This window comes from Molothrus ater, chromosome 17, assembly GCF_012460135.2.
Source record: "Molothrus ater isolate BHLD 08-10-18 breed brown headed cowbird chromosome 17, BPBGC_Mater_1.1, whole genome shotgun sequence".
Lineage (NCBI taxonomy): Eukaryota > Metazoa > Chordata > Aves > Passeriformes > Icteridae > Molothrus > Molothrus ater.
The window spans coordinates 15,148,174-15,174,090 of record NC_050494.2 but is presented as its reverse complement, the minus strand read 5'-3'; the positions used below and the strand labels follow the sequence as shown (position 1 = coordinate 15,174,090).

At 38.7% G+C, this 25,917-nt stretch overlaps 1 protein-coding gene across 8 annotated transcripts in view; it reads right to left on the bottom strand.

Annotated features, from left to right (window-relative positions):
• The window catches only part of SULF2 (sulfatase 2), an 84,520-nt gene that overhangs the window by 31,735 nt on the left and 26,868 nt on the right, over nt 1–25,917 (bottom strand). For 5 of the 8 annotated variants that reach the window (XM_036395793.2, XM_036395791.2, XM_054516699.1 and 2 more), the window contains exons 2-5: nt 14,642–14,888; nt 8,953–9,192; nt 6,103–6,254; nt 2,693–2,862 (exon numbers count right to left, since the gene is read on the bottom strand). In XM_036395793.2, the coding sequence (XP_036251686.1) occupies nt 2,693–2,862; nt 6,103–6,254; nt 8,953–9,192; nt 14,642–14,816 (737 nt within the window). In that variant the 5' untranslated portion in view covers nt 14,817–14,888. Of the gene's footprint in view, nt 1–2,692; nt 2,863–6,102; nt 6,255–8,952; nt 9,193–14,641; nt 14,889–20,607; nt 20,721–20,840; nt 20,889–25,917 lie in introns of those variants that run through there. The other 3 variants (XM_036395792.2, XM_036395790.2, XM_036395794.2) reach the window with 3 other exon arrangements.

Here is a 25,917-nt window from a genome sequence, read left to right as displayed (position 1 = left end):
TGCTGACAATTATGGAAACTGTTGCTCTGTGATGTCCAGAATGAATCAAAAATGCTTCGCAAACTCCTTTTCCGCTTACTTCGTGACTTCCTGGCTGATTTGAAATCTCCCACTATTTAATCCAACCAAAGCCCACAATTTTCTTTGATTACTACAAATGTAACCCTTTAATCCTTAACAGATTTGTCTGTCTTATGGGAAAAATACAAAAATTAACATTCCTAGAAGCTAGCTGAGACAACTTCTTCTGAAGTACCTAGAAGGGAAGCCCCAGACAGATTTGACCTTGAAGAGGATGGGTGGTAACATGTACCCTCTATTGAAGTAACATTTCTAACCACTGTTAAATTGCCCAGCTGCCACATTCTCTACAGCTCAGAATATAGGCAGCAATAAAGGAAAACCATGTAGCTGAGGGATTTGCTCTGTGAACAATTTTCAAACAAGACAAGACTGCTGGTACACACAGAGAGGAGCTCTACAGAATGAGATGGAGAGAGTCTGCAGTACAGGGCAGAATGGTCATACCAGTCAGAACATGGTAGAGAATCAAGAGAACAGCAGCATAAATTAGCTACAGAAGTACATATCAGAGCTCAGAAGCAAAGCAGCACACTGACTAAAATCCATACCACTAGCTCTTAGTTATTACCAGCAATGCCACATGACGCAGTATAGATACCAGTCAATACCAAGCACTGCCCTCCCCCTTTCCCTTGGCTTTTCTTTTCCACAGAATCCACTTAGACTTTACCAGCACTGCCACAGGGAAAGGGGGAGGATCACACCACTTGGTGTACTGCCTCTTCTGCTTTGGGGACCAGGAAAAGACTTTGTTCAGGGTATTGCTTATTGCTTTAGGGCAATTTGTAACTGTTCCACTGCATTCTGATCCTTCCTTACAATATCCACATGACAATGAAACAGTAAGAACTGCCTGCAACCCTTTATCATTGACAGATTTATCTGTTACTGAGATTCCCTGGAATTTGGGAACAAGGGAAAAATTGGAAACTAGAGAACTAATTTGCATCATTCCCTCAACTGTATGCATATGTTCTGCATTTTTACATTTACTCTTAAACCCAGGTCAATGAAAACTCTGACAGATTACTATTATTATTATTATTATCATCATTATGCAGTGCTAGAAAATTTGTTTAGAAGACAACTATCAATTTTTTTGTGTGAGATGTACAAAAAATCCTATTTTATGTTCATATCCAAAAGAAAAACACAGTTGCTTAATCTATCAGGATAAATTTATTTTTTTTACAAACAAAACTTCTTTTCAAAAAGTGATACTTCCTGTGTAATTGTTATCACTGTAAGAAAAGTCACCTAAAATTAAAAAAAAAAAAAAAAAACCAAAACCAAAAGTGTAATTACTTTACAATTAGGAAGATAAACCTAATCTGAGTGAATAATTAAAGTACTAGCAAAAAAACAATAGATGTATCTAGTCAGTATTTTTCATTGCTTCCATCCTTGTACTCTTCTTCATTCAGCTAGGAAGTAAATTGCTACAGAGTGTTGCCTGATAATCATCTCAGAGATCCAAATGCCTTCCAAAGGAACCTAATAAAACTAAGCTCAATATTGGATATAAGCCATGTGAAGTTGCTCATCAGGCATTTCCAAAATTTTCATTAAAGAAAAGGAAAGCATGAAATGGCAAACAAACAAGAAACAATTGCTGATGATCTGTGCCACAGATTCTCTTGGACACAGCAGAAAATAACGAAATATGTAATTGCAAGTTATGCAGTAACCAGACAATACAACAAAAGAAACTTCTCTCAGACTCTATTTTAAATAAAACAGAAAAGCTGAAATGGCTTTCACTGGACTTTGGGCTAGCCTGAGGAGCTTTGGCCATCAATTGAAAAGTGTTTCCACCAGTTCTCAGGTCCTCCACAAACCCAAAGCAAAACAGAATTCCCCTTAAAAAGGGAGGGGGAAGGGGCAACACATAGGAAGAAAGTTACAGATGTTGAACATCAAGGAAGGCATGAAGCCAGTAATTAGAAAACTGTAGGAATGCTTTCAGTTGCACCAAGAGGTGATACCTGTAGTGCAGCAGTAAGAGCTGTACATGCAAAATGTCTCTGTTCTATAAACAAGAAACATCTCAACATGGAGCTTATGAACATGTTCCTTCAGGAACCAGGTGATACCGCTTTTGGGATCCATTCAAGACATTGTCTTGGGTCATGTAGGGACATACCAGCTCATTCAGAAATAGCCTGTGTAATTTGGTGTGGCAGGCCTGTATTTCTGTTCTTTCCAGAAAAGAAACAGGAGTAATATGCATGGCATACTATAGTTTATAAGTAAGGACAGGGAAATAGAGTTTCTTCCCTTGAAGAGATCATAGCCCAAGAACCAAATTTTGATCACCATGCTCAGAATAAAAAGTGCTTTACTTCCCAAATAAGCTGTAACAATGTCCAACGAATTCAACATGAATCTTCCCATTTATCTCAATGAGCTATAGTTCTGAGTTCTAGATGCAGCAGCCATTCTCAACGCACTTGTACTGCCTCTTTACCTTTATCTGGAAACTATTCTAATATATTTGTGACAAAGTTATGACAAGAATACTATAAAGAAAACATTGTTCCCCTGAGGTACCCAGAACTTCCATATTCCAGAACCTAAAAATCAATCAAAGATTTTGTTTTTTCCTTACATGTGTTCTGAGGCATTAGGAAAGAGTTGTGAATACTGAGGGGCCGAATCTTCAGGACCATGAGGAGCAGCATGGCTTATAACCATCAGTACAGGCCTGTGAGGATACATCTTCTTTGATATTCTAAAGAAGGTAATACTGTCATTGGTAATCAGATCAGTCAGATAATCCTGCAAGTAGAAGCAAAAGTATAATGAGACACTTGAAAAGGAATTTCAAACTGGGAGGGGAGGCAATAGGAAGGAGAGGTCTGAGGTATCATAAGAAATAGGAAAAAAGAAGCTACTTCACTTAGAATGGTATGAGGAGGAAGTAAGTTAGAGATACTAAAAACACAAAAAATTAGACTCAAATAATTCTTTTTTCATTGCCTAGAAATACAAAACCCAACAGCTTCTAGCTTTTTTCTCAGAACTGAATGGCACTAAAAGAGATCAAACAGTACCCTTTCTTCCTAAAGTGGGTAACTACATGATGAAAAACACAATACTAAATACAATGACCAGGTATGAATTAAAAAAAATTATCAGTGTCAGTATCTTCAAGATGTATAGTCCAACCTTACATCATAAAAATACTGTGAAAATGTGAATGGCTTGATGTTCTTTTCTTTTTTAACCCTCTTCTGAACCAGAAATCTCTAACACGAGAAGATGGTGGGCTAACTGAACCAAAGACTTCATTCAATATTACAGTGACAATCTGATAAATATATAGCTCTGTCACGCATATTGTTGAGAATTTAGAAAACTTCCTGCAGAAGAGTTGGACTATCTCTGTATGTTCTAAGAAGTATCATTATCATTGTTAAGATATCTGCAAGAGCTATAGGGATTGAAGACAGGATTTTTAATGACAAGCCATGCTCTCCCTTAGGTGATTCCCTGGAAACACTACAAATATAAATACCCCTCAAACACGAGTAGGATGTGAAACTACACCTTAAAAAAACCCCAAATAACTGTCATGTCACAGCAGGATGGAAAATCAGACATAACATCTGCCTCTGGTCAAGCAAACAGACTGGATTGCATCTCCTTTTGAGTACAGCTTTCTGTCCACAGTTAAGACACTTGTTCCTCTTCACCTCTGTCAACATCCTTGGTCTGAGAAGTCAGCTTGTCATTCAAAGGAAGCCTTTTTCATGGACTATATTTACTTCCCCAAAGTTATTTCTTGTCTATTCCAGAAGAAGGCTGGCAAAGTCTCCATTTATAATTTTACACACTGGCACAACACAAGGCATAACTGTTATGAAACTGCCGTAATTATGACTGCTCCTGGGATGGCATTTTCCCTCTAAGTAGGCATTAAATGAAGGACTTCCACTCATCAAAGTACACACGAGAAAGGAAAATGTACTAAAGCAAAACTGACTTCTGAACATGCTTTCAATGCCTGAGACAATATTCATAGTTGAGAGAGAATACTTAAGTGCTTTCCAAAATGCACTGCCATTAATCTTCATCAAGCTGCTTCTTTAAGCTAGTCAATCACTTGAAGTGTGCAACTCATCTTTGATTTAGCCATTACAAGAGTATAGTTTTCCAATTTCATTTTAAAGATACAGGTTTCCACATGGTCAAAGTGAAAATCACTGCAAACCCAGCATTTACCAGGCCAAAAGGCCAAACAGAAACATTTCACTGACCTGATTGCTAAAGGGTTTTTTGTAAAGGCCCATACTGTAGAGGTTGTAGTTGTAGAAAGTTAAAGCTAATCTAAAAATGCTGACAGAAACTGAAAAAGAAAAATCAAAGTAGAATATATCCTGTAAGAAAATCTGAAAGGATTTAATTTTCATAAGAGTTTAGCAGTTACTTTAGAGACGGAATAATCAGTGATTTTTTTCCCTAGGTTTCCACTGGCACATATTTAACACTAACTATGTTAAACAGATAAGACTAAAAAAAATTCATCTGATTATGCTGGTAATTGCTGGAAAACCATGTTTCCAGCAACAAAAATGGCGGGAAAGAGAGAGTCTTCCATTTCAGCTTCTGTTTGCTCATTTGAACTCCAGCGTTAATGTCAAACAGCATTGTTGTTCTGCGAACTGTTTTTTACTGTAGCTGCTTATTATGTAAGAACATGAAGATTACAAAAAGTTTGTATTTCTATCATCTTATTTTTTATTTATTACCAAACTCTGTAAGAAAAAACTAAAACAAGTGAAATGTAAACATTTTCAACCCTTGCACACACAAAACAGAATTGAAGGTATTGGAACATAAAGCTCCCTGTTGGGTCCTTGGTACAATGGAGATGGAAAACAGTGCCTATGAGATCACTTGGCTGACACTTTTCCACACAAGATATATTTCCATCATAACATTTCCGTACACACAGCTGTCATTCTTCACAGATCTGAAGGAAAATAGAAGACAAATAATTCTGTATGCTACTTTGCCCCTTCCCCTTAGCAGCTGGTGATAGAGAAGGTTACCCTAGAGAAGACTGTGAAGTTTTATCTCTCAGCACAAAGTACATTCAATTACAAAAGGAAAATAGGGCAAAGGGAAGTAGAAATGCCAGACATCAACCTTTCAAAGGAGAAACTGGCTGTGAACACTATGTTAATGAAACACAAATGGGAAGGCAGGATTTGCGATCAATAAGAGAAAGCGAACAAACACATGTTAAACAAATACACATTACAAATCACTCCGGAGTGATTTAGTCACCATCATACTACAGAATCATTTCTGCCTCCTTTAGGACTTCAGTAAAGCTGGTTCCTTTGAAAAGGAACACTTTTAGCTGAAATAAACGTATTCTTGACTGCAAGCAGGTATTGAACTGTATCATGTTAGATGAAGAAAAAATAAAACTGCGTTTGACGATGACTATGAAGCATTTTTGTAAGTTTAGTCAGGACAGAATATCCTTGAAAGGATATTAAAAAACATATACATCTGTGTGCACAGAAATACAAACACAATAGTTAGATTCTCCAGTGATTCAGAATTATCATTAATTGTACCAGGATTCTGTGAATACTCCATAGTATTGTGGCTGTGAAAGAAGTTCCTTAAACCAAAAGGGTGGGTCTAGCTGGAGGGAAATGGACTCTGATCTCATTAATGCTTGTGTAACTCCACTGCCACAATAATTATCATACAAAGCACAGAAATAGTTAGCCGGAAGCATTTAAGTCTACTGCCACATCCTCAGGTTGTAATATTTAACACAGTCTCACAACTTTTTACTTGTTTACACTGTTAGTAAAAAGGTTGTCAGTAACATAACCCTCCCAGAATGGAAGGTAACAAGTCCCAACACTACTGTTACTGATTGTAGATAATGTTACACATAGCAGCTTTCAAGTACAAAAAGAGACTGAAACTATGAAGTGCAGCTTTCTTGTGGTCATGTCCAAATGTTAGTAGAAATAAATCAAAAGGACCTACCCTGGAGTAGTCATATCCATGCTTCTCCTTCACTCCATTTCTACAGAGTGTGTAGTTGTAAAACCGAGAATTTTTAAGTAATCCAACCCATTCTTTCCAACCGGGAGGCACGTAGGAGCCATTGTATTCATTAAGGTACTTTCCAAAGAAAGCTAGGGGTAGAGAAAGCAGAAGCATAGTAAGAAGGCATAACAGAAACACCATTGTTAAATTGATTCATTCCTTTCTGTTTTTTCTTGAAATAGCTTTGTTCTCTCCATTACAACAGATCTAAGATAAAAGTTCTGAGTCTTAATCTTGCCTCTGTTCTTTTTGGTTATTTTTATCTCCATAATGCAGATATTTTGATTTACAACCTATGTACAGGAGAAATGGACCACAATTACCATTATACTTTCTTTTTCCGTACCTGATATATTTGGAGTCAGACCATACATTCCTCCTCCCAGACTCTTCATATCCTTCATGATGCTGAGCTGCATCTATCCACCTATTAGTGCCCCGTGAAACTGCACTCACCACCAAGAGTGTGAAATAAGAACTCACGTTTTAAGATATTAACACTCTATATTTCAATATGAATGCTGTGCATTAGGTATTTTGAAAATGCATTTAGTGCACTGCTCTTCTGACCTATTTCAACAGACAATTTTCCAGATATTAACTTGGGTTCTGAGCATGCATCTAAATTACACATAAAGATTTGTTTACCTCTCTAAAATCTCTTAGTTCTGTATCTGATACCAGTTTTCCCGAGCCCAAAGTTGAACATTTGCCCAATCCTTAGTATAGTGATGGAGTGGGGGGAGAGAGAGAAGAACACTTCTGTTCTTTTTTCAGATGTGTATCTAGCAAAAATTACTTTTAATACCGTTGTTCCCTGAGAGACAATCAGAGGGAAGCAGATGAGAAAGTACTCTCAGCCTTGCATGGAACAACCAGTTATCCCAAAGGTCAACGATACGCTGCATTCACATCATGGCCAAATATACTCTTAGACTGACAATGTACAGTTGAATAAACCTAGTGAAATTAATGAATTAACTGCAGAAATATGGGGGTTCTGAGATAAAAATCCTGTCATTAAGTATTAAATTTTGCTCCATGGGTAAGATTTTTTCATGAGATACCAGTTCTTTATAGGTATTAAAGTAACTGACCAGATTTTCCAAATCAGTAATTCCTAAGTACTGAAGCCACTTTCAAAATGGTCAACAAAATGGTCCCAAGTCAGCACCTTTTGTGACAACCAGAAGTATGGCACTACTGTAAGGATTAGAAGATGTGGCGTTAGTATAATTACCTTGTAACTGCAGGAAATCTAATGGGTCGCATAAAACATACGGTGAGTCTTCTGCATCTTAAGAGTACTTTCAAGGAACAGCTTAAGACAGCATTTTGTTATCAGATCCCTTTTGTTCCTTCATTGAGGTGAAATACAGATGTGTATACACACACCCATTTTAGTCTACTGCACACTGATGGCCAATTTTTCTCTACCTTATGGCACACGGACAGCACAGTGTGCTATCACATGCTCCATCCCCCATTACCACAGACAAAGACTGAACTTCCCTTGAGCTCGGTCTCTCTATTCTTCCAAGTACAGTGCCTAACAGAGTTAGTTAAGCTTTTCAAAGTGCCCAAGTTAAAAAGTATAAAACTGACAATTGAGGCTGAAACCAAAGAAACAATTAGGGGAAAGACACACCTTTTCTGTTGCCTATTTTTCACTCAAAACTTGTGCAAGAAAAACCTGCACCACACTGCTCCCTCCTGCCTGCATGCAACTAGCACATTCCCAAAGGTGTCAGCAGCAGCACAAGTCTCTGTAGATCCCAGCCACAAATGCCACTACCTCAGAGAACACACTACAGAGCAGAAAGACTGATCCCCAGAAGAATCATCTTTTGCAACAGAACAAAACACAGGAAAATCACAATAGATAGAGAAGTGGCAAAGGAGATGCGAAACCAGCAGCAGAAAAGAAAAACAGATGGAAGCTATGAAGCGGAATAGAAGAGTACAGTTTCTGCCTTCAAGATTGCACAAAAGAGAAAAGAGGAGAGAAAAACCCCAGGGAGATGGCCTGGGTTATGAATTGGTTAAAAAGTTTGCTCACTCCAAGGTTGTGATCTGAAATATATAAGCAAGCCTCAAAAAGCTTTACTCCTCATTGCCTCTTTTTCTACTCCTTGAAAAACTCCAAAAATAAACAAACAAAAAACCCGTCCAAGCCAACAAACAAACAAACAAGCCACGCCACAAACAAGGAATTAAGAAGTGTACATCTGCAGGGCAAACCAGTACTACCAAAGGACCTCAAAACTAAAGAATAAAACCCAACAAATTATTATTGCCAATTATTCCTAAACCTTTCTGGGAATTGATTGTCTAGAGAAATCATACCAGCTGACTGCCCCAAAGCACAAAAGGAGCAGTCTCTTCTCTCTCATTCCCAATTTGCTTCATGTATCAGTTTTATGAAAGAAGTCAAAACACTAATTCCTTTTCATACTCCTTTCTTGGTTGCTCTGCACACTTCAGGTAATTGTAGGCCTTATTCTAGGTTTGCTAGGTCTTCAGTTCAAGCATACACGGTATTTTATTTCCACCTTCTGAAAATGAGAAGCCTTGGGATTTTTGTTGGCTGTTTGTTTGTAAACAAAAAATTCCTTAAGTAAAAATACAAGGAAGCTAAAGTAACACCAAGACTTAAGCTGTGGCATTATGCACTTAAGAACGCCAGAAGTCAAGAAGAAATTAGAATTAAAAAACATACATTAGCCTTTGTACTAAGTCTGAGGTAAGTCTAAGGAAGCTTTCAGATGGACCCAGCCTTGATCTCACCTGTCCTGTACCCTGTATTGTTGAGGTACACTGCAAAGGTGCGTATTTCATGCTGAGCCTGCCAGGATGGAGAGGAACAGTTCTCATTGTTGGTGTAAGTGTTGTGGTTGTGGACGTACTTCCCTGTCAGGATAGAGGAGCGAGATGGGCAGCACATGGGCGTTGTCACAAAGGCATTGATGAAGTGAGCACCTCCATGTTCCATTATACGTCTTGTTTTATTCATCACTTGCATAGAACCTGAAAGAGGGAAAACATTTCAGAAATATTTTCTTGTTTCAGTCACAAGAGCTCAGATACTACATTAGAGACCTAAAGGAAGCACAAGTAGTAAGGGCACTGTTATCTCTGAGTGAGCCCAAATCCAGAGAGATTACTGATCCTGCCGCAGGGAAGTTCTCCCATTGTTTCAGAAAGGACTAAATACTGAAGTCCTAAGTAAAGATTTGACTCAAGCATGTTGACAAAGATCATAATGCTTCTTTCATTTCTCTCTCTCTAAATTCAAGATTTACAACCGTAACTATCTGCAGCATCTCTACATCCTCTCTGGAGCTGCCTGTACTGTTCCAACAGCTGAGGGTGAAAAGCACTTTATACAGCAACCCTGATCAAAGCATATATACTCCATAAGTGTAATTTAATTTTTGGTTTCATAAGAAACCTGATACACTACCTTTTGTGCCAGCCTTATGCAAAAGGCTGAGGGTTGTAAGCACAGAATCATTTCATTTGGAAGACTATTTAGTCCAAACTACTGCTCAAAAAAGGTCTTCTGGACTTGTTGTGTAGTTAAATAGTTCTATTCCCTAATGTGAGATATTAGGAGGCGTTGATTTCTCTAATTGTCACTGAACCAAAGACACCAAAAAGCTCACTAACAAGTTCACTGAGTTCTAGCTAGCTGCTTCATCCATTCTGGTAAAAGTCTTACTATCTACATTTTCTTAGGCTTGATTCTGCAGAATCAGATTTTTAGATGACTACTTGGGACAGGTAAAACTATGTTTTATATAACCATACAAATAAGCAAGGGATTTGGATAAATTGGGGTAACATGAATGAAAGTCTTTTTGACCACAATTACTGAATGCCGTATTGCTGCCAAATGGTTTTTCTGTTTATTCAAGACAAGGTTTTGGTCAAAGACTGGACATCCACCTAACTAAATCTGAATCCATATCAGCATTCTTCCTAAACCCAGAAACACCAAGTATCAGAGAAATAAGAAATTTAGCTTCCCTCCTCTTTCAGTGCCTAAGAGTAAAAACTGAGCAAGTTAGAGAAAATTTTCTTGATCTAGGAAGAATTTCAATTTTCTAAAGAATTTGTCATGGTACATGTCAACAGCATGACCTTGCAAAGGAGATAAAACCTGTTCATCACCAACCCTCCCTTCTTGTTATGAGCAGAAAAAGCCAATTGACAACATGGAGAGGAAGGTATGGGCTCATGCTAGAATAGGGTTGGGGTTAACTTGCCCAAGGCTGAGTTGGATTAATAGCTCAGCTTTAATCAAAGCTGATGGTTGCATCCTACAACCATCTGGCACAAACTACGTTGTTTCTGTCAATAATGGATTTAGGTTTCTTCTAAGCTCTTCTAAGCTCAGAATTTCATCATGAAATTGCAACAGGAGGTTGGTTAATACAGAGCACATTGAAAAAACCAGGAGTCAAAACCTAGAGGGAAAATGGTCATAAGCCACGTACAAAATCTGACTCTCTGGCACCATGAAGGAAGGTTAATTGCTATGGTAAGGTCATTTTACCTAAGAACTGCCATGGCATTAGTTTGAGACTATTTTGTTGGAATGAGTACTAAATAGAAATTGAAAATCTCTTTGTGCATTTCTCAAGTCAGACCACATGTCATATCACTTTGTGACAAGAACCAAGGCAGGGTATTGTACTGCCCCCTTAAAATTTGCTAAACTTCACATATCAAAAAGGAGTTTCTGAAGAAAACAATATCTTACTTTTTTGTTTCTATAATAGCTGTGGGTTAAGTGTTAGTGCTTAAAGGTACTTACAATACAGTTAACGAATATTAACAGCTAATTATACATTATGTGAGCTTGAAAACAGTGGATGTTTCCTCTGTTGTCTTATGAGCTAGCCCAAGTATAAACAGGCAGTTTGAAAAAATGTTTTGCCATTGCAATATTGAAATACAATTTAACAGCGCCTTTAAATGACAGAGGCATTTATGCATAAATAACAGAACATGTTAAGACTCCCCTTGGGGACAGTAAGCTTCTTTAATAAAAGAAGCTGTACTGCTGTAATGACAACATCTTATATATCGACAGTCTTAAACACAAAAACATATGATCTAATCTGCTTCTCCAGCTTGAGAACTAATACAGAGTGACAGGGCAGCGCAAGGTAAAAATCCAGCATACTCTTCTGTATAATCTTAAATAGGCCAGCTTTAAATATTTGAAACGGCATTAAACCAGCCCACTAAAGCTTATTTTCTTCCGTTTGCCTCCAATACACAGGCAACCATTCTCTGGCAGATTACTTATGTGTTAATCAGCAACTAGGACCTCACCACACCACCTTTTGAGCTAGAAAACCTTCTGGGATTTCACTAGTGGATATATGACAGATAGTCATGCTTTAAAAGTATCAATATTTAATTCAGAAGATGTTGCTACCCATCTAAAACCACTGATAATAAACAAAAATCTAGCAGTTAAAAGAAATTTCTATGCCATTTTAAGAAAATATTCATTGGACTACTATGAAAATATGGAAGTTCAATCAATTTGAAGCGTTGAAGTTACTCAGTGAACAAAGCTAAGCAAACTTTCTGTTGAAATATCACTTGAAATGTGTGCTTTCCATAACTTTGCTTCGCCTATCTTCACAGTTCACCTCAGGGACGAAGCTGATCTTTTGACTAATATTAATGGAGAAAATATCAAATTATTTATGAAAAAATACTGACTTCCTATTAGTTGCGTTTTGTTGAAGGAAGGAATAATTTACATTTTACGGAGCTCCAACTGTTGAAGAACTTGTATTAAGTATCAAGTGATTTGTCTACTCTGAAGCACAACTTCAGAAGTGTTTTCCAGTAAACTGAACCCCAGAATTTTAATAGTCTCCTAAAGACTTCTCTTTTTATTGTATTTGAAACTCCTTAGACACCGTTTTCACATCTTCATTTCCCTTTCTTCACCCCAAGATACCCTCACATTTAACAAAGCTCTAAAGCCCCATCTCCACACATGATAACTAAGAAAAAATTATCTTCCATGCTACTTTTGTAGCTTTTTAGAGGTAGGCCTCAAAACATACAAATCACCTCTCACTCAGATTTCTTTAATGTGGTTGAAAAAGCTCCTAAATAATCAGATATTTCTCCAATTAGACTATGAAATGAGCTGGTTTCTTAAAGCCATAGCAGTATGGTAGGCAAACTGACCCAACTGGAGATACTGAATCCATCACACACGGGACATCAGCATTATACTAACTTGGATGTAGTAGGGGAAAAAAAGTCTGTTCCTAATTCATTATTCCTTGTCACTATATTCCTCTTCTTTATATTATGCTTGTCAATAATATAAGTATTTTGATTAGACAGTCTATCAAATATGTCTGTGTCTGTAGTTCTTGATGTTCTCATTTGTCTTCTCCCATTTGTATCCATTACAATCTACACTCATTCTTCCTTCGATGCCCTTCAGAGATTCTGCATTTGATCTACCAGCCCTTCATCAGTATTTTCCTTCTTCCAATACAAGGCTGAGGTTTGGTTTCCAGTAAAACGATTAAGAGTAATGCGAATTAAAAAACAAAACCGAAACAACAACAACAACAACAACAAACCAAACAAAAAAAAACCAAAACAAAAAAAAAACACCACCTCCTTTCAGGAAAGGACAACATTGTCTTTCTGGTAAGCTCCACCTGCTACTGGCACATTGCTAAATCTATCTTTAAATAAATAAAGGAAAGGCTGTTAAAGGCACTTGAGATTGTGTTGCATTCCCTTTTACCTCCAAAGTTGCTATAAGAGAACAATGAAAGCTAAAACACCAATCAGTTACAGAATATTCTTAGAAACAGATTAAATCTTACCCACAGTTTTCTCTGCTACGCTTTCATAGCTTCCAACTTTTCCTTAGCTTTTATTTGTAATTCACATCTTGTTTTCATCTTACTTAAATGCACTAACTACAATCACCACAAATGGCAATTTTGATTAACTTGGACAGCTCACCAGACAACAATAAAAATTAATTCAAACAAATATTGAGTCTCCCAAAGCCATTAGTGGCAAATGACAAATATGCAATCTCAGCTTCATCAAATGGATTTTCCTCAGTTAGATCCTAATTTGCGTGGACACATGCCCATTATCCTTGAAATTGGAAAGCATCGAGTTATCAGGGAAGTGAAATATATTGCCCAAAGGACTTACACAATTGCATCAGAAGCACAAAGGCTAGCACAAAATAGAAGATGGTACATTTTTTAGGACCATCTTCCAAGCCTGCAAGAAAACGTGCTTAGGTTTTTTGGAATATATGTTCTTGAAATTGCTTAACTTCTGATCCAAATAACCATTAAAAAAAAGGTGACAACAATATCATCTGATCCTGATAATTTGAATGGCATTTAATTTGACGAGTTTCCTTCCATAGCAGTCTTTCTTACCACCTTGAAGAAGAATGTGATGTCTATGATTCTGCAGACATACAGTAATATTGATACAAAGGAAGCATCCGTACAAAGACTGCAACATGGCTGTGATTCACTTCTCAACAAGATGAGTAAGTGTACGAGAAGTACAAGTTGATTAATTTTATGTTCTGTTTCTTCTATGAGGTCCGTTTTCCAAATTTTCCTATCCATACTAGAAATCGGATGCAGAAAAATTTGGTAGCAAAACTGCCCCACCAGACTACACATACAAGAGTTCTCATTTTTCAGATGACCGAGGCTTCATACACATATGAGAGTATAATTCTACTGCAAAATTATTAATGTTAACTGGTTTGTGTTAATCACGTCTCATAACTAAATTGGTAAATACAAGCTTGTTCAGGTAACACAACAAAAGCCAAACTGTCAGTTAATTCATTATTCCAAATCATTAGGCATACCATGCGTTTAATCTTCATCTCCTTTCTTCAACAATTAACATAGAGTTGATAACAGAGTAGATCTTTTCATTCTGTGTCATTTTGCTCAGTAATCAACTACACATCTAAATGGACAATTACAAGAATAGTATGACTGTGTTAGGTAACATTTAAGTAAATAAAATGAAAATTGTATATGTAATGAATGCCTGCAATTTCACAAAAGAATTTGGATAATTACATGGTGCAATTATTGGTTAGTAATTTAAACCTACGGTTTTGGCATGCAGCTTCCCAGGTTATACTTGCAATTGCCAGAAGCAAAGCTTAGATGTTTAGATGAAGACAGACAGACGTGAACTGTATATTTCCACAGGAACAGAAGCTTTAGCATTTTGGGCCTAACTTTTGCTGTCCCTGAATTGCAGGCAGATGGAAAGGATGCTCTTTATAAAGGCAGGTTTAAACATTTTCTTCCTATAATTTTTCATACTGAAAACAATTTTTATTTTGAATGCAAGGATCTAGCTTCAAGAAAAAGCAATGTCATACTCATTGGCCAAAATTCTCTTTATACTGGTCTCTTACCAAGTTCTACATCCTGATCATCAGTAAGAACAAGGATGATGTTTGGGCGGATGTTTCTACGGTCTCTTTGAAATCTTCCCTTCAGACGTTGATTTAACAGGAAAGTTGAACTTCCATCCAACAGTGATAAAACAGTCATCATGAATAATCCAAGGACAATACTATGCTGTGCCATGTTGTGCTGATTTAATGTTCTCTCTGAACAAGGAAGCTTAACGGCTTCTATTTCTTTTTCTTTGCAGGTCTCCTATAAGGGAGAGGGAAACAAGTATTTATCTATATTTTCACCCCTCTGCACCCATCAAGGAACAGCCAGGTTCTCTCCAAAGAAGTAAAAAGCAATGTACTTGAAATAATCTTAACTCCTAAGAAAAAACTAACCAAACTCCCAAAGCAAACACTTATTTTTCTAGTGCCAGCTAGCAGCAGAAACTTGAAAAATTTCATAAGCTGTTATCAACATAGGCAACGAAATTTCACTCCAAGCTCAGATCTAGCAGCAAGCTCAAGGATTTAGCAGGGTTTCAAAATCTTTTGCTTTCATACATATAAATAGCAATCATCCTTCTTCTTCCTTAGTGATCCGTTTACAGATGACATTTTTGTTTACATCAAAAATACAGATGTTGAAGAGAAAAAAACCCCATATCTATCATAATTCTCAAACAGGACTGTAGTAAAACTTACTGAGCTAACAACATATTTGCAAAGTCAGAGAACACTCTGACAGAGGATTTGTTATATACTGACTTATCTTACAAATTCCATTAAAGAATGAAGCTGCCCTGATCTTTGAATTATGTTATGATATTGTTTGAAGTCTACTACAGCTTTGATGCTAGTGCAAGATCCCTTTAGCATTTCTCTTGGCTTCCAAGATTATACACTTTTTAAAAATACCATTATTAATAATGAACACATTTGAAGGCCCATTACTGCTAATGTTCGGGAATGGATGCAACAAAGTGACTTGCACTGCCTGTGTCTGGAATGCAAAACAGAGCCTATGCCCCAAAAATTGACTTGATTGCAAAACAGAGCACATCTAACTGGTACTACTCCTGTTAATGATGCAATGAAAAATTCTTAGTAATTCCTACAAAGAAATTACAAGGAATGAATTAGCATGCTGAAAAATCTTTGAAATCACAGCTTTGCTCAGTCATCTTTTGATGTAAAGGGATCTTCTCTTGCCTTCAGAAGTCAAAATAACAACATGAAAACGTACTGAAAATATCAAGTACTAATTATTTCATCAGATCCAGCAATCAAGGAGTCCATTTTTTATGAATTCCCTACTTGCTCCCTGTCTTTTTCTGGACTGGTGCCAATGATCTTTTGTACAAGAAGGAAAAATCAATTTCAAATTACGCAAGAGAGATTCTCTGATTTTTTGTAAAGCCCAGAAATGTCAGAGCAGAAAGAACATAGCACAACGTGTTTTACCCTAAGAAACACGTTGGCTATTCTACCCCTACAGAAGACAGTTTTTACTCCAGCAGATTATTTCATAGCCACATTATTTCTTCCTCTCTGTCAGCAATTGCTCTTTGAGATAAACTTTCTTAATCAAAGTTTTCATGCATTAGCAAAACCACTGGTCTGAAAAATTATAATCAGTTTCTATGCTCATGTAAGAAATGTATATTGAATTTTCAGATAAGTCAGCAGATATATTGCTATACTAATATGGAATACTTACTAAGAGTACTTTCCAAATTTGCAAACTGATAGGGTTTGGAGGAAATGAAAAATCCTCCTTCCTTAATAGTCTGTCCAGTGGGTTTCACAGGCAGGGGAAGTTACCTTTTTTCCCAGAAACTAAAAATTTATTTACATATCCCCATACTTGTTCCAATGGGCAGGGAAAGAGCTTTCAAATTTAACAGATGCAGCCTTCGTATCTGCTGCTGCAATGAAATATGCCAGGCTATAGCAAAAGAAACACTGAGGAGTCAAATCAATTTTTATTCCTTGTACTAAGAATTCCATCTGCAGCAGTATAATGGGAAGAATTATGTCAGAGTCAATGTGTTTCTGCTGTCCAGAGTAGACAAAAGCAGCTTGAGAAAGAAACCTGTATGTTTCAACAGGGGAGTGTAGAAAGAAAGTTTGCTTAACAGGCACATACTCTCAGACACGAGCTTTTTGAGGGACGAGGTAGAGAAATGCCTTCTGCTCTTCAGGAATACCACATATGTACTTTTGTTAAAAAAAATAAACTAACGCTATAGATGTTTTCATTACACACAAACATTTTTCTGAAGGTCTGGAAGTTCACGTGGGTTTTCTTCAGTCTATACTAGCCAACAGCTTCTCAAAATAAAAGCATTTGCTAACTTTTCTTGCAGCATTTGGAAGGCTGCCCATTCTTGCTATATCTGGTCAGAAGAACTACCTTCACTACAGTGTTGTGCATTTAACAGTCTTTCTTATATTTTTCTCATCTTTAAAACAAATACATGGAAGTAACCTCCCGACCTCATTGCCTCTCTCCCCTTAGCTAGTCATTTCCTCACACTTTATTGCCCCCCACACACTGCATAAGTAAAAATAGAAACTGTCCCCAGCTCAGAGAGCTGCTTAGCTATCTATGAAATACTTCAGACATTTGGGGACGCACATAAACTGCTCTCCTGCAGCTATTTTATCTACACTTGTATATTTGTGGTTAAAAGAATTAGCAATCTCTGAAAGATACTGTGAGTGGAAGAGAGAATTTCACAGGCATCTTCCACCAAACCTGTTACGTCACTCCCCCACAATGAATATTTTTCAACATTGTGGTATGTTATGTTTCCATTGTTATCAGGGTAAGAACTCCTGGGAATCAACTCAAAGTGTGTAATTATGTGAAAAAGTCATACCAATAAGTAGGTAAGAAAATCAAAGCAATTTTAGAAAATAACCTATTTCTTAAAGTATGTTTTCACAAGACATACATGCCACAACTTAACAGCATATACACAGTCCAATCCAAAAGCTAGCTTTAAGTAGCTATCAGAATAGCAACACAAGAGTGTCTCTCGTGGATTGCCAGTGGCCAAATACAGATTGGTTTTTTTAACTCCTAGTCTTTGGTGAACTTCCAGGAAGAAACACAACAAAGTTTCTATTAACAGTTCTTTTCCCATTCCTGTCAGCAAGGTTAATCTGCAACTTACAGATAAAGCCAGAACAGTTCCACAGCAGTGCTCCAATGTTTTAATATAGCACCCTCTCCAAACTGTAATTTTGATCTGAGTGGTACAGACAGTCCACTACTCTCTGTGCCTCTGCAGGCCATCCTCCAGTATTAAAGATGCTTAATCTGTAGTGGTTCTCATTAGAATTAGGTATGCCTCTTATTTTCTTCCAGATTACACACATGAACTTGAAAACTCTAGTCACTCATGTTTTACATTTAGGAAAGTGCTATCAGAAATTTATGAAATCTTCTTCAGATGGGGATTCTAGCTGAGTTTTCTTAAGCCTATCAAACTTCTTAGAAGGCTGCTTTTGGGGAAGTCTGGTCCTCTTACTTTCTCCTTCATGCAACACAAAATGTTGCACTAACTTACATTATAAATGTTGAAGAGATAAAGCCGGACATCCACATTCCATTTATAAAAGAAGTCAGTAAAGGGCTGTTTCCAGGTAGCTTTTACACTAAGGAAAGACTTCTTTATAACACTGCCCTCAGTAATCAATGTCAGTTTTACAGCAGCAGAATGCACAGGGATGACTGATGTCAATTCTATCCTATATGGTATTTTTAACATGCTATTGATTAGTATTGCTTGGCACAGATGTAAGAGGCCCCATGTGTGCAGAATTAGTAACTGACAGTAGCTTGCATAGACTGGTGCTCCCAAGCTCCCTAATGCAAGTCCCAGCACAACTGTCTACTGCATAAACTCTGTGCAACTTCACTGAAGTCAGGTAATTCGATTATTACAACATAACCAAGAATAACATCAGACTCTTCCTGTAAGTCTGTATCAAATAAATGTCTACTTCAAGTCTACTTCTAGAAATTACTGCTTCTAGTAATGTTTGCATTAACTGGCTTTGGGTTTTATTTGTTTTGGCTTGTTTTACTTTTAAATAAGTATACTACAAAACACCAAGTACAGAATTGGTATGACAAGTTCAAATTGCCCAGCAACCACCACAGAACAAGGTGATCCACACAGTGGAACTGCACATTAAGGGAAAACTGGCTGGAGAGAAGCAACACACACCTGCTCTCAATATGGCTGGAGCCAATACCAGGTGGATTATTTAAGCAGACCTAGGTGTGTAATTCATCCAGTGTTTAAATTAATTGAAATACATGGTGCTGGAGACATTCCCTAGCAACAAACCCAATCAAATCCACTCTACCAGTTAAATGGATTCAGCTGCGCTGCTGTTCTTTTAACTGGAGTCACTCCTATGCATCGAGCTTTGGTTATGCTAGGTCTTCTCTCACTAAAGCTGTCAGCCATCACTTCAAACCATTATATTGTGTTTGTAAGAGATAAACACGTGTTCATATGTGGATTGGGAAGAACCTTGTTTGCAATCTAACAAGGTTCCCAGGAGAAGACTGGTATCAACATTACTGCTGTAATCTAACAACATGCTGCATTTGCTTATCGTTTTCTACTTTCTGATTTTTTTTTTCCCTCAGGCAGTCAAAAATTTATGAGAAAATACAAAAATCAAATCCCCAGTGCTAAATGTGACTCTTGAAGATTACAGTTGTGCTGATTTACAGTCACTGATTTACTATTAAGACGCATTCTTCTGACTTGCTTGCCTTATGCTGGTGAACACTAGACAAAAATGAAATATTTATCACAGAGAAGCTTGGTCACATTACAAAATCTCATTCATATTTTGCAACTTTATTTTAAATAAAACAGAATTGTAAATTAATTATAAATTTCCCTAGGACTTGATATTTTAAGAAATGTTCTAAGCACCTCAATCTACTTTCTTTATGCCCACTGCTTGAATATTACTGTGAGAGTTTCCCAGTGACACACAAAGAATTAATTAGTCCTCTGATAGGTAAAATTGCTATTTGGATCCCCCAAATATAGAATAATAAACACATTTTTCTGCACCATATGCAACACCCAACAACAACTTGAAAGAAACAAAGAATTATTTTGCTATTTTACCTGTTATCGTCACACATTTTTATATAATAGATGCAGTCTTTTACTTTAATGATAATTATATTAACTTGGATTAAGTACAGTAAAAACCACAGACTTATACTTCTGAAAATACTGTAAGGGAATGAGTGCAAGTGCTTCAAGATAGAAAAAGTAGGCAAAACCAGATATCATTACACAAATACATCCTACCAAATAAACACTTTTTTTGGAGCCGTATACTGTCTGTGTGTGGGGGGGGGCGATCTCCCTGTGTTTATACATCTGCAAACACACAGAGGCGTTCAGCTACACACACTGCCCAGATCGGTCCGGGGATGTGCCGAACGTGAAGCTGAGCGCTATGGTATCCAGCTGTTTTCTGGGACCCGTTTTCCGCACAGCCTCGGCGCGGCTCCCTCAGCCCGCACTCTCGGACGCCCCTGCGGCCGCCCAGGCCCTCTCCCATTGGCGAGGGGACGGCACGAGCCCCCGGCCGGTCCGCAGCCCACGGCTGCAGCCAGCGAGCGCCCACCCGCCGGGCCGGGCCGGGCCGGGCCGGCAGGGCCGCAGCAGGGCGGGGGAGCTCCGCAGAGCTGCCAGCACGGCTGGCGGAGGCCGGTGGGACGACATCGCCCCCAGTCCCCGCCCGGCCCTCGGGCCCCCTCGCTCAACTTCCAGCCCCACCCGATCCTAACACAACTACCTTAGACTCGCCGCCCAGCTTCCCCGCGATAGCAGCCTGGCTCTGTAGCCAGCAGCCTCACAAGCGGCACGGCCGTCCCTAGCCGCGAGGCGGGGCGGGGGCTCCGGATCTCCCCTCTAGCACTCCCCACTTACCCGCGGAGCCGGCGCTCAGCCGTGCCAGGACAGGGCCGGTGCACCCACCGCCCGCCCGCGGAGCCCGGGGCCCGGTGGCGCGGGGAAGCGCATCCTCCGGCCGCCGTGCTGGGCAGCAGCCGAATCCCGTTTCCCAAAGAAGCGTTTAGAGGAAGCGCTCGGGCGGGTGCTGCCCCCGCCTCTTCTTCCTCCTCTCCCTTTTTCTCCTCTTCCCGTTTAAAAAGTTCATTTACCTCATGGATCCTCCTCCCGAGTTTGCGCAATGCCCAGCGGCGTGCAGGGAGGAAACCTGTCCCACCAGCCCCAGGCTTGCTCAAAGTCCAGCGACAGCACCGCGGCGAAGACGATGGCGCAGCCCCGCACCCCGGCGCGCACGGGGGGGCCGGGAAGGTCCCAGAGCCAGCCCCGCTCCAAAGAGAAGGGGCCGACGCTGAGCTCCCGCCTGGTGCACAAAGCCTTTCTAACCGAAGGGGATAGTCCATGGCGGGCGGAAGAAGGGGAATTTAATTGCCCCTCATAGTCTGTGCTCTTCTCGTCCTCTATCGCTAGCGCTTGCGAGTGCTGCCAGCCCCACGCAGCAGCCACCCCTCAGCCCCAGCGCTCTGGGGCGCAGGACGGAGGTGCCAAGACTCCAAAGGGGCTGAAGGCCTGCGTCTGCCCCGGACCCTGCCCCGAGATACCTGTGAGGGTGAGCCTAAAGACTTCTAAAAGGTCATGCTAACACAGACGCCGTTCCACTGGTGCAGTTGAAATTAAAGGGCCCGATATTCATTAGTAATTAAGAAAAGCTTAACAAAGCTCTTCGAGGTAGAGACTGTGTTCACAGAAGGTGCTGCCTACACCACTTGCAACCAGTTACATTTTACTCCTGGAATTTGTTGACTAACTATCTAAATTGGTAAGTTCTTCACTGGACACTTCAAAGACCTCTTTAAGAAAGTATCTTTAAAAGTACCTTTCAAAGATACTAGCAGATTAACACGCTAAAAAAAAAACCACACACACACACAAAAACCACCACAAAAACTGTAAGAATGAATATATGCTGATAGTGTCAGACATTCAGCACAGGTTACCCCAGAATTTCCTGCCACTTCTTATTACATCTAATATTCTGTCCAATCTATGATTTATCAGGACTTTTGCTTTAAAACAACCATTGCCCCCAGTGACCTCATCTGGACTGGAGAAGGCTAACAGTCTTGAACAATTTTTCACTGTTGGGTCTGTTCTTGGCTATGCATAGACAGATCCTAAATAAACAATTTGGGGTGTTTAAACATCTTGCCTGTATGATACTGTACAGTGAAATGGCACACACTTCCTCCAAACACAAGGATGTCGCTTCTAAGTTAACAAATGTGCCCCTGTATGGACAAGAATAAGCAATAGAGGTGAAACACTGTATGTCAGTACTACAGTGTTCACACTAGGGGCTGCAACAGCACAACTGTATTGGAATAAATAAACCACTCCGTAACAGGGAGTTACACTAATCATAGACTCACATGATGTGCATAAAACAGGACCTACATCTCACTAACATTGTGATAAAACTCTTTTACTGCTTTCTGAGTGAACATTCAACATTTAGCTAGCAATTTTCAACTCACAATGAAATTCACAGGATTTTACAACACACATATGAGCCAGGATGTCCTGATTCTGCACATTTTAGACATCAATTAGTGTCTAAAGGCAGCTGAGTCACCCAGAGTCAAACAGCCTTTCAGGCCAGGAACAGAACAAGGAGCCCAGCATTCCTCTGCCCTAACCACAGACCAACAGTTTGCAACCTGCAACATGCAACCTCTATAAACTACCTCTAAAGGGACTGCAAGCAGTAACTACAAAGCCAAAGAAAATACTAAGTTTGCTATACAGTGGTTCACATTGAAGAAGAAAATTTACTATCTCCCTATTTCTAGAGGACTGCAAGTGGGATTTTCCATTTTAATAAACACATGACCTAATATAAAGCTACAACTTCATTAATACAAACTACAAGCATCAAAAGATACCATGAATTGTGTTAGTGACGTTAGTCTAGGAATCTAAATTTGATTTCATGTCACTGGAAAATCTGTCACAATAGATTGCTCATTTCAACAAAAGAGTACATTCACCTCACAGGGAGTGCACATAATTCCATTAATGTTAATGGGAGTTATGCAAGTGCATTAAAAGGATAATACAGCCCCTGCTCTGAAACAACCCTGCAAAGTGGAAGGTGCTTCCTCTTCAAGAGAATGGCATTTTCATCTCACGCATTTCAAAAGAACTTGATCTGGCACGGTTACAAAACAGGATGAGTAACAACTGTTATGCATCCAGACTTAAAGTGCTTTAGTATTTCAGCTAGTTTTCCTATTGCCAGAAACTCACGGGATTCAGATGTATTTAAAATACTGTGGTTTGTCTGAAGCCTAAGGCAATAAAATCATGTGAAATTACTGGTAAAACAAGAAGGTCTGAAAACTGACTCAAGCAATGATGAAGAAACCTTTCAAGTATCTCCTTTTTAAATAAAGGAAGTAATTTTATTCACTAACTGGAAAAGGATTCCATTGGTATATATGGATCATCATAGCTGATGAGAGTTCAAAAGATAAATTAAAAAGCAAGATCATTCCTTTTCACTGCCACACCAGATAAACTTCAGATTTCTCTTGCAGCATGCCATTGAACAGCTTGAATTTATTTTACTGTACCTCAAATAACAAATGTTGCCTATTATCTAAATATTTTTTCTAAAATTATCCTAGGATTTATCTATTAAAGCTAGGAGAAAACAGACATGCAGTCATTTCTTGAAATATCAGACATCCATCTACATTGTTCACCACAAAAATTCCTTCAAAAATTTAATCTGGAGGTTCTCTGTCCACCTTCCTCTCAAGTAGTATAACACAAAAACAGTGCATGCTAGACTATTAAGTAAACTATGGAGTCGCATGTAAAGGGGAACCACTTTGATCCACCTGGCAGACAGTGCGGGGTCCACAGCATTATCTTTTACTCAGTCCTGAGACAACAGCTAAAACTTCAGGGTGTAAGAAGCACTCAGGGGAACTGTCATAAGGAAAGGGCAGCATGTCAATGACACAGAGAAGCAACTTCTGAGAAACAGGAAGACAGTCAGGAGTCCAAAAGTCATTTAAAAAACCCTCAAAAATAGAAGATAAGCAACATGCTGTGTGAAGCGTGTCTTTTTCATAGTTGCCAATATATCGTGCTTTCAGAGCTTGAATATTGTCCTCAAGTCACATGAAACAGAAAAACAGGGTTGGGTTTCACACTTTTACATGCTTAGCCAATGCCTTCTAACTCTTCTTCAGACTTACTACTCTTTAGCTTTATATCAATTCATCCTATGCAAACCTCTCACACCATTAGTCATTTAGATTTCTCCTCTCTGCTTTCATGTTTCTTAATGTGCACACACATGCTTTGAGCCATCTTTAAAGACCTAAATAGAAAGCCAACAACAGAACATGAGCATGACCTCTCTTGCTTTTCCTCAGTATAAATTATTACAGTAATAAGTCCACAGTTATAGTAATTACACTGGTCAGAGCTCTTATGGCAGAGTTTATAGAATTTTATTTTTTATTACTTTAAACAACTATATTTCAGTTGCATAAAATGTGTAAATATTGCTTCAACAACAAATTAAAATGCCATTAGGAAGGCATAAACAGCATAACATGCTCTACTCCTTGATCCCTTGACATGTGTTTTATATGACAGACTTCAGCTCAATGATTTTAAGGGCAATTGCTTGACACTCGCCTTTTAAAGTCAAGTTGCACTTCCAATAAATGTTCAGTAACATTATAAGGGAAAATGATTTATACGTTTTGAGGTACTACAAAAAGTGAAAAAGGGGAATCCTGCCAGGAAAAGCAAGGGAGAAGGGGGAAAAAAAATCACCTAGTTTGCCTGATCCAAATGCTAAGCCTCATACTCTTCTGTGTGAAAATAAAGATTAAGTATAGTACACTGAATTTAGTTACAAGTTCGCAACACTTAATATAATTCTAGTTTAATATTAATAAAATTAATTTTGATCATAATTTGTAACAGTGAATGCAAGCTTTTCAGCAAAATATTGAAGCAACAAAGATGATGAGGAGGCTGTAACAGCAATAAAAAGAACACCCTAGTGCACTGACAAAAGTCGTAGTTCATCTATCTCAACAACAAACCCAAAACAAATCCTTCCTGCAATGCTAAAGAGAAAGTCATAAGAAAACAATAGCAGAATCCTGAAGCTCACATATAAAATTACTATCTGTGTCCTGAGTATTAATACTATAAATAATGCTCAAGGATGCATTTGAAGGATGAAGAATGGTAACTCAATGAACTACTGTTGGTCACACAGCCCATAAAAAGAACCGTAGCCTGCATTTACCCCATTTATAAGTGACCCTTAAAATAGCAGCCTGTAAGTCAGTAATAATTTAGTAATTTATTTTAATAAAGAATTTTCCTTTTTAGAAAGAATTCATATTTTTCTTTTGTGCATCCTGATCTTATTTTCCTTTGCTGGCTTTCAACAGGTGGTACTACAGTGCTCAGGCTGCCTCCTCTTCCAACACCTGGATGTTTTATGGATATGAAGCAATGGGCCAATCATCAACTGAACGCATTGTTTAATTGATGATTAGCTGCACTTTCAGCACAATTTGGTATGTGATGCAAAATGTGAAATACTACTATACTATTTTTTGCTAAAAATTCTCCTAGGGAAGAAAACAGTCACTCCCTTATGTAAATAACATTTCCTAAGAAAATAGTAAAGTGTGTAATGATAAAACGCTCCATGTCTATCTAAAAACAACTACGCTCTGATTTGTATGTATTAAAGCAGAAAAACATAAAATCAACTGATAAAGAGGATGGCTAGAACAGCAGGCCTCAGCACAACAACCTGGAAACACTGACATGCAGGTATTTCAAGAAATGACTGCATGTCAGTGTTTCCCGAGGACCGCTGGGCACTCACCATCAGCCAAGGGTCTCCTCACATGACTGCACTGGCTCCATGGATCTCCAGCAGCCCCGTCCTAGCACCCTGAACGGCCACCTCCCTGTCCTGCCTCTGCACATTGCACACACTGGCACGGGTGTATAATCTGTGCTATGCACCTTTTGCCGTAGAAAGGTTTTGTTTGCAGTCTTTGGGTGTAGGTGAACTTGATGCACCCAAGCAGAAGTACTTTCACTTACAAAGACCTATCCTGTAGACACAAAGTCCAACTGGATGCACCCGGACTTTACCTCTATCAGGAAAGCTAATGCTAC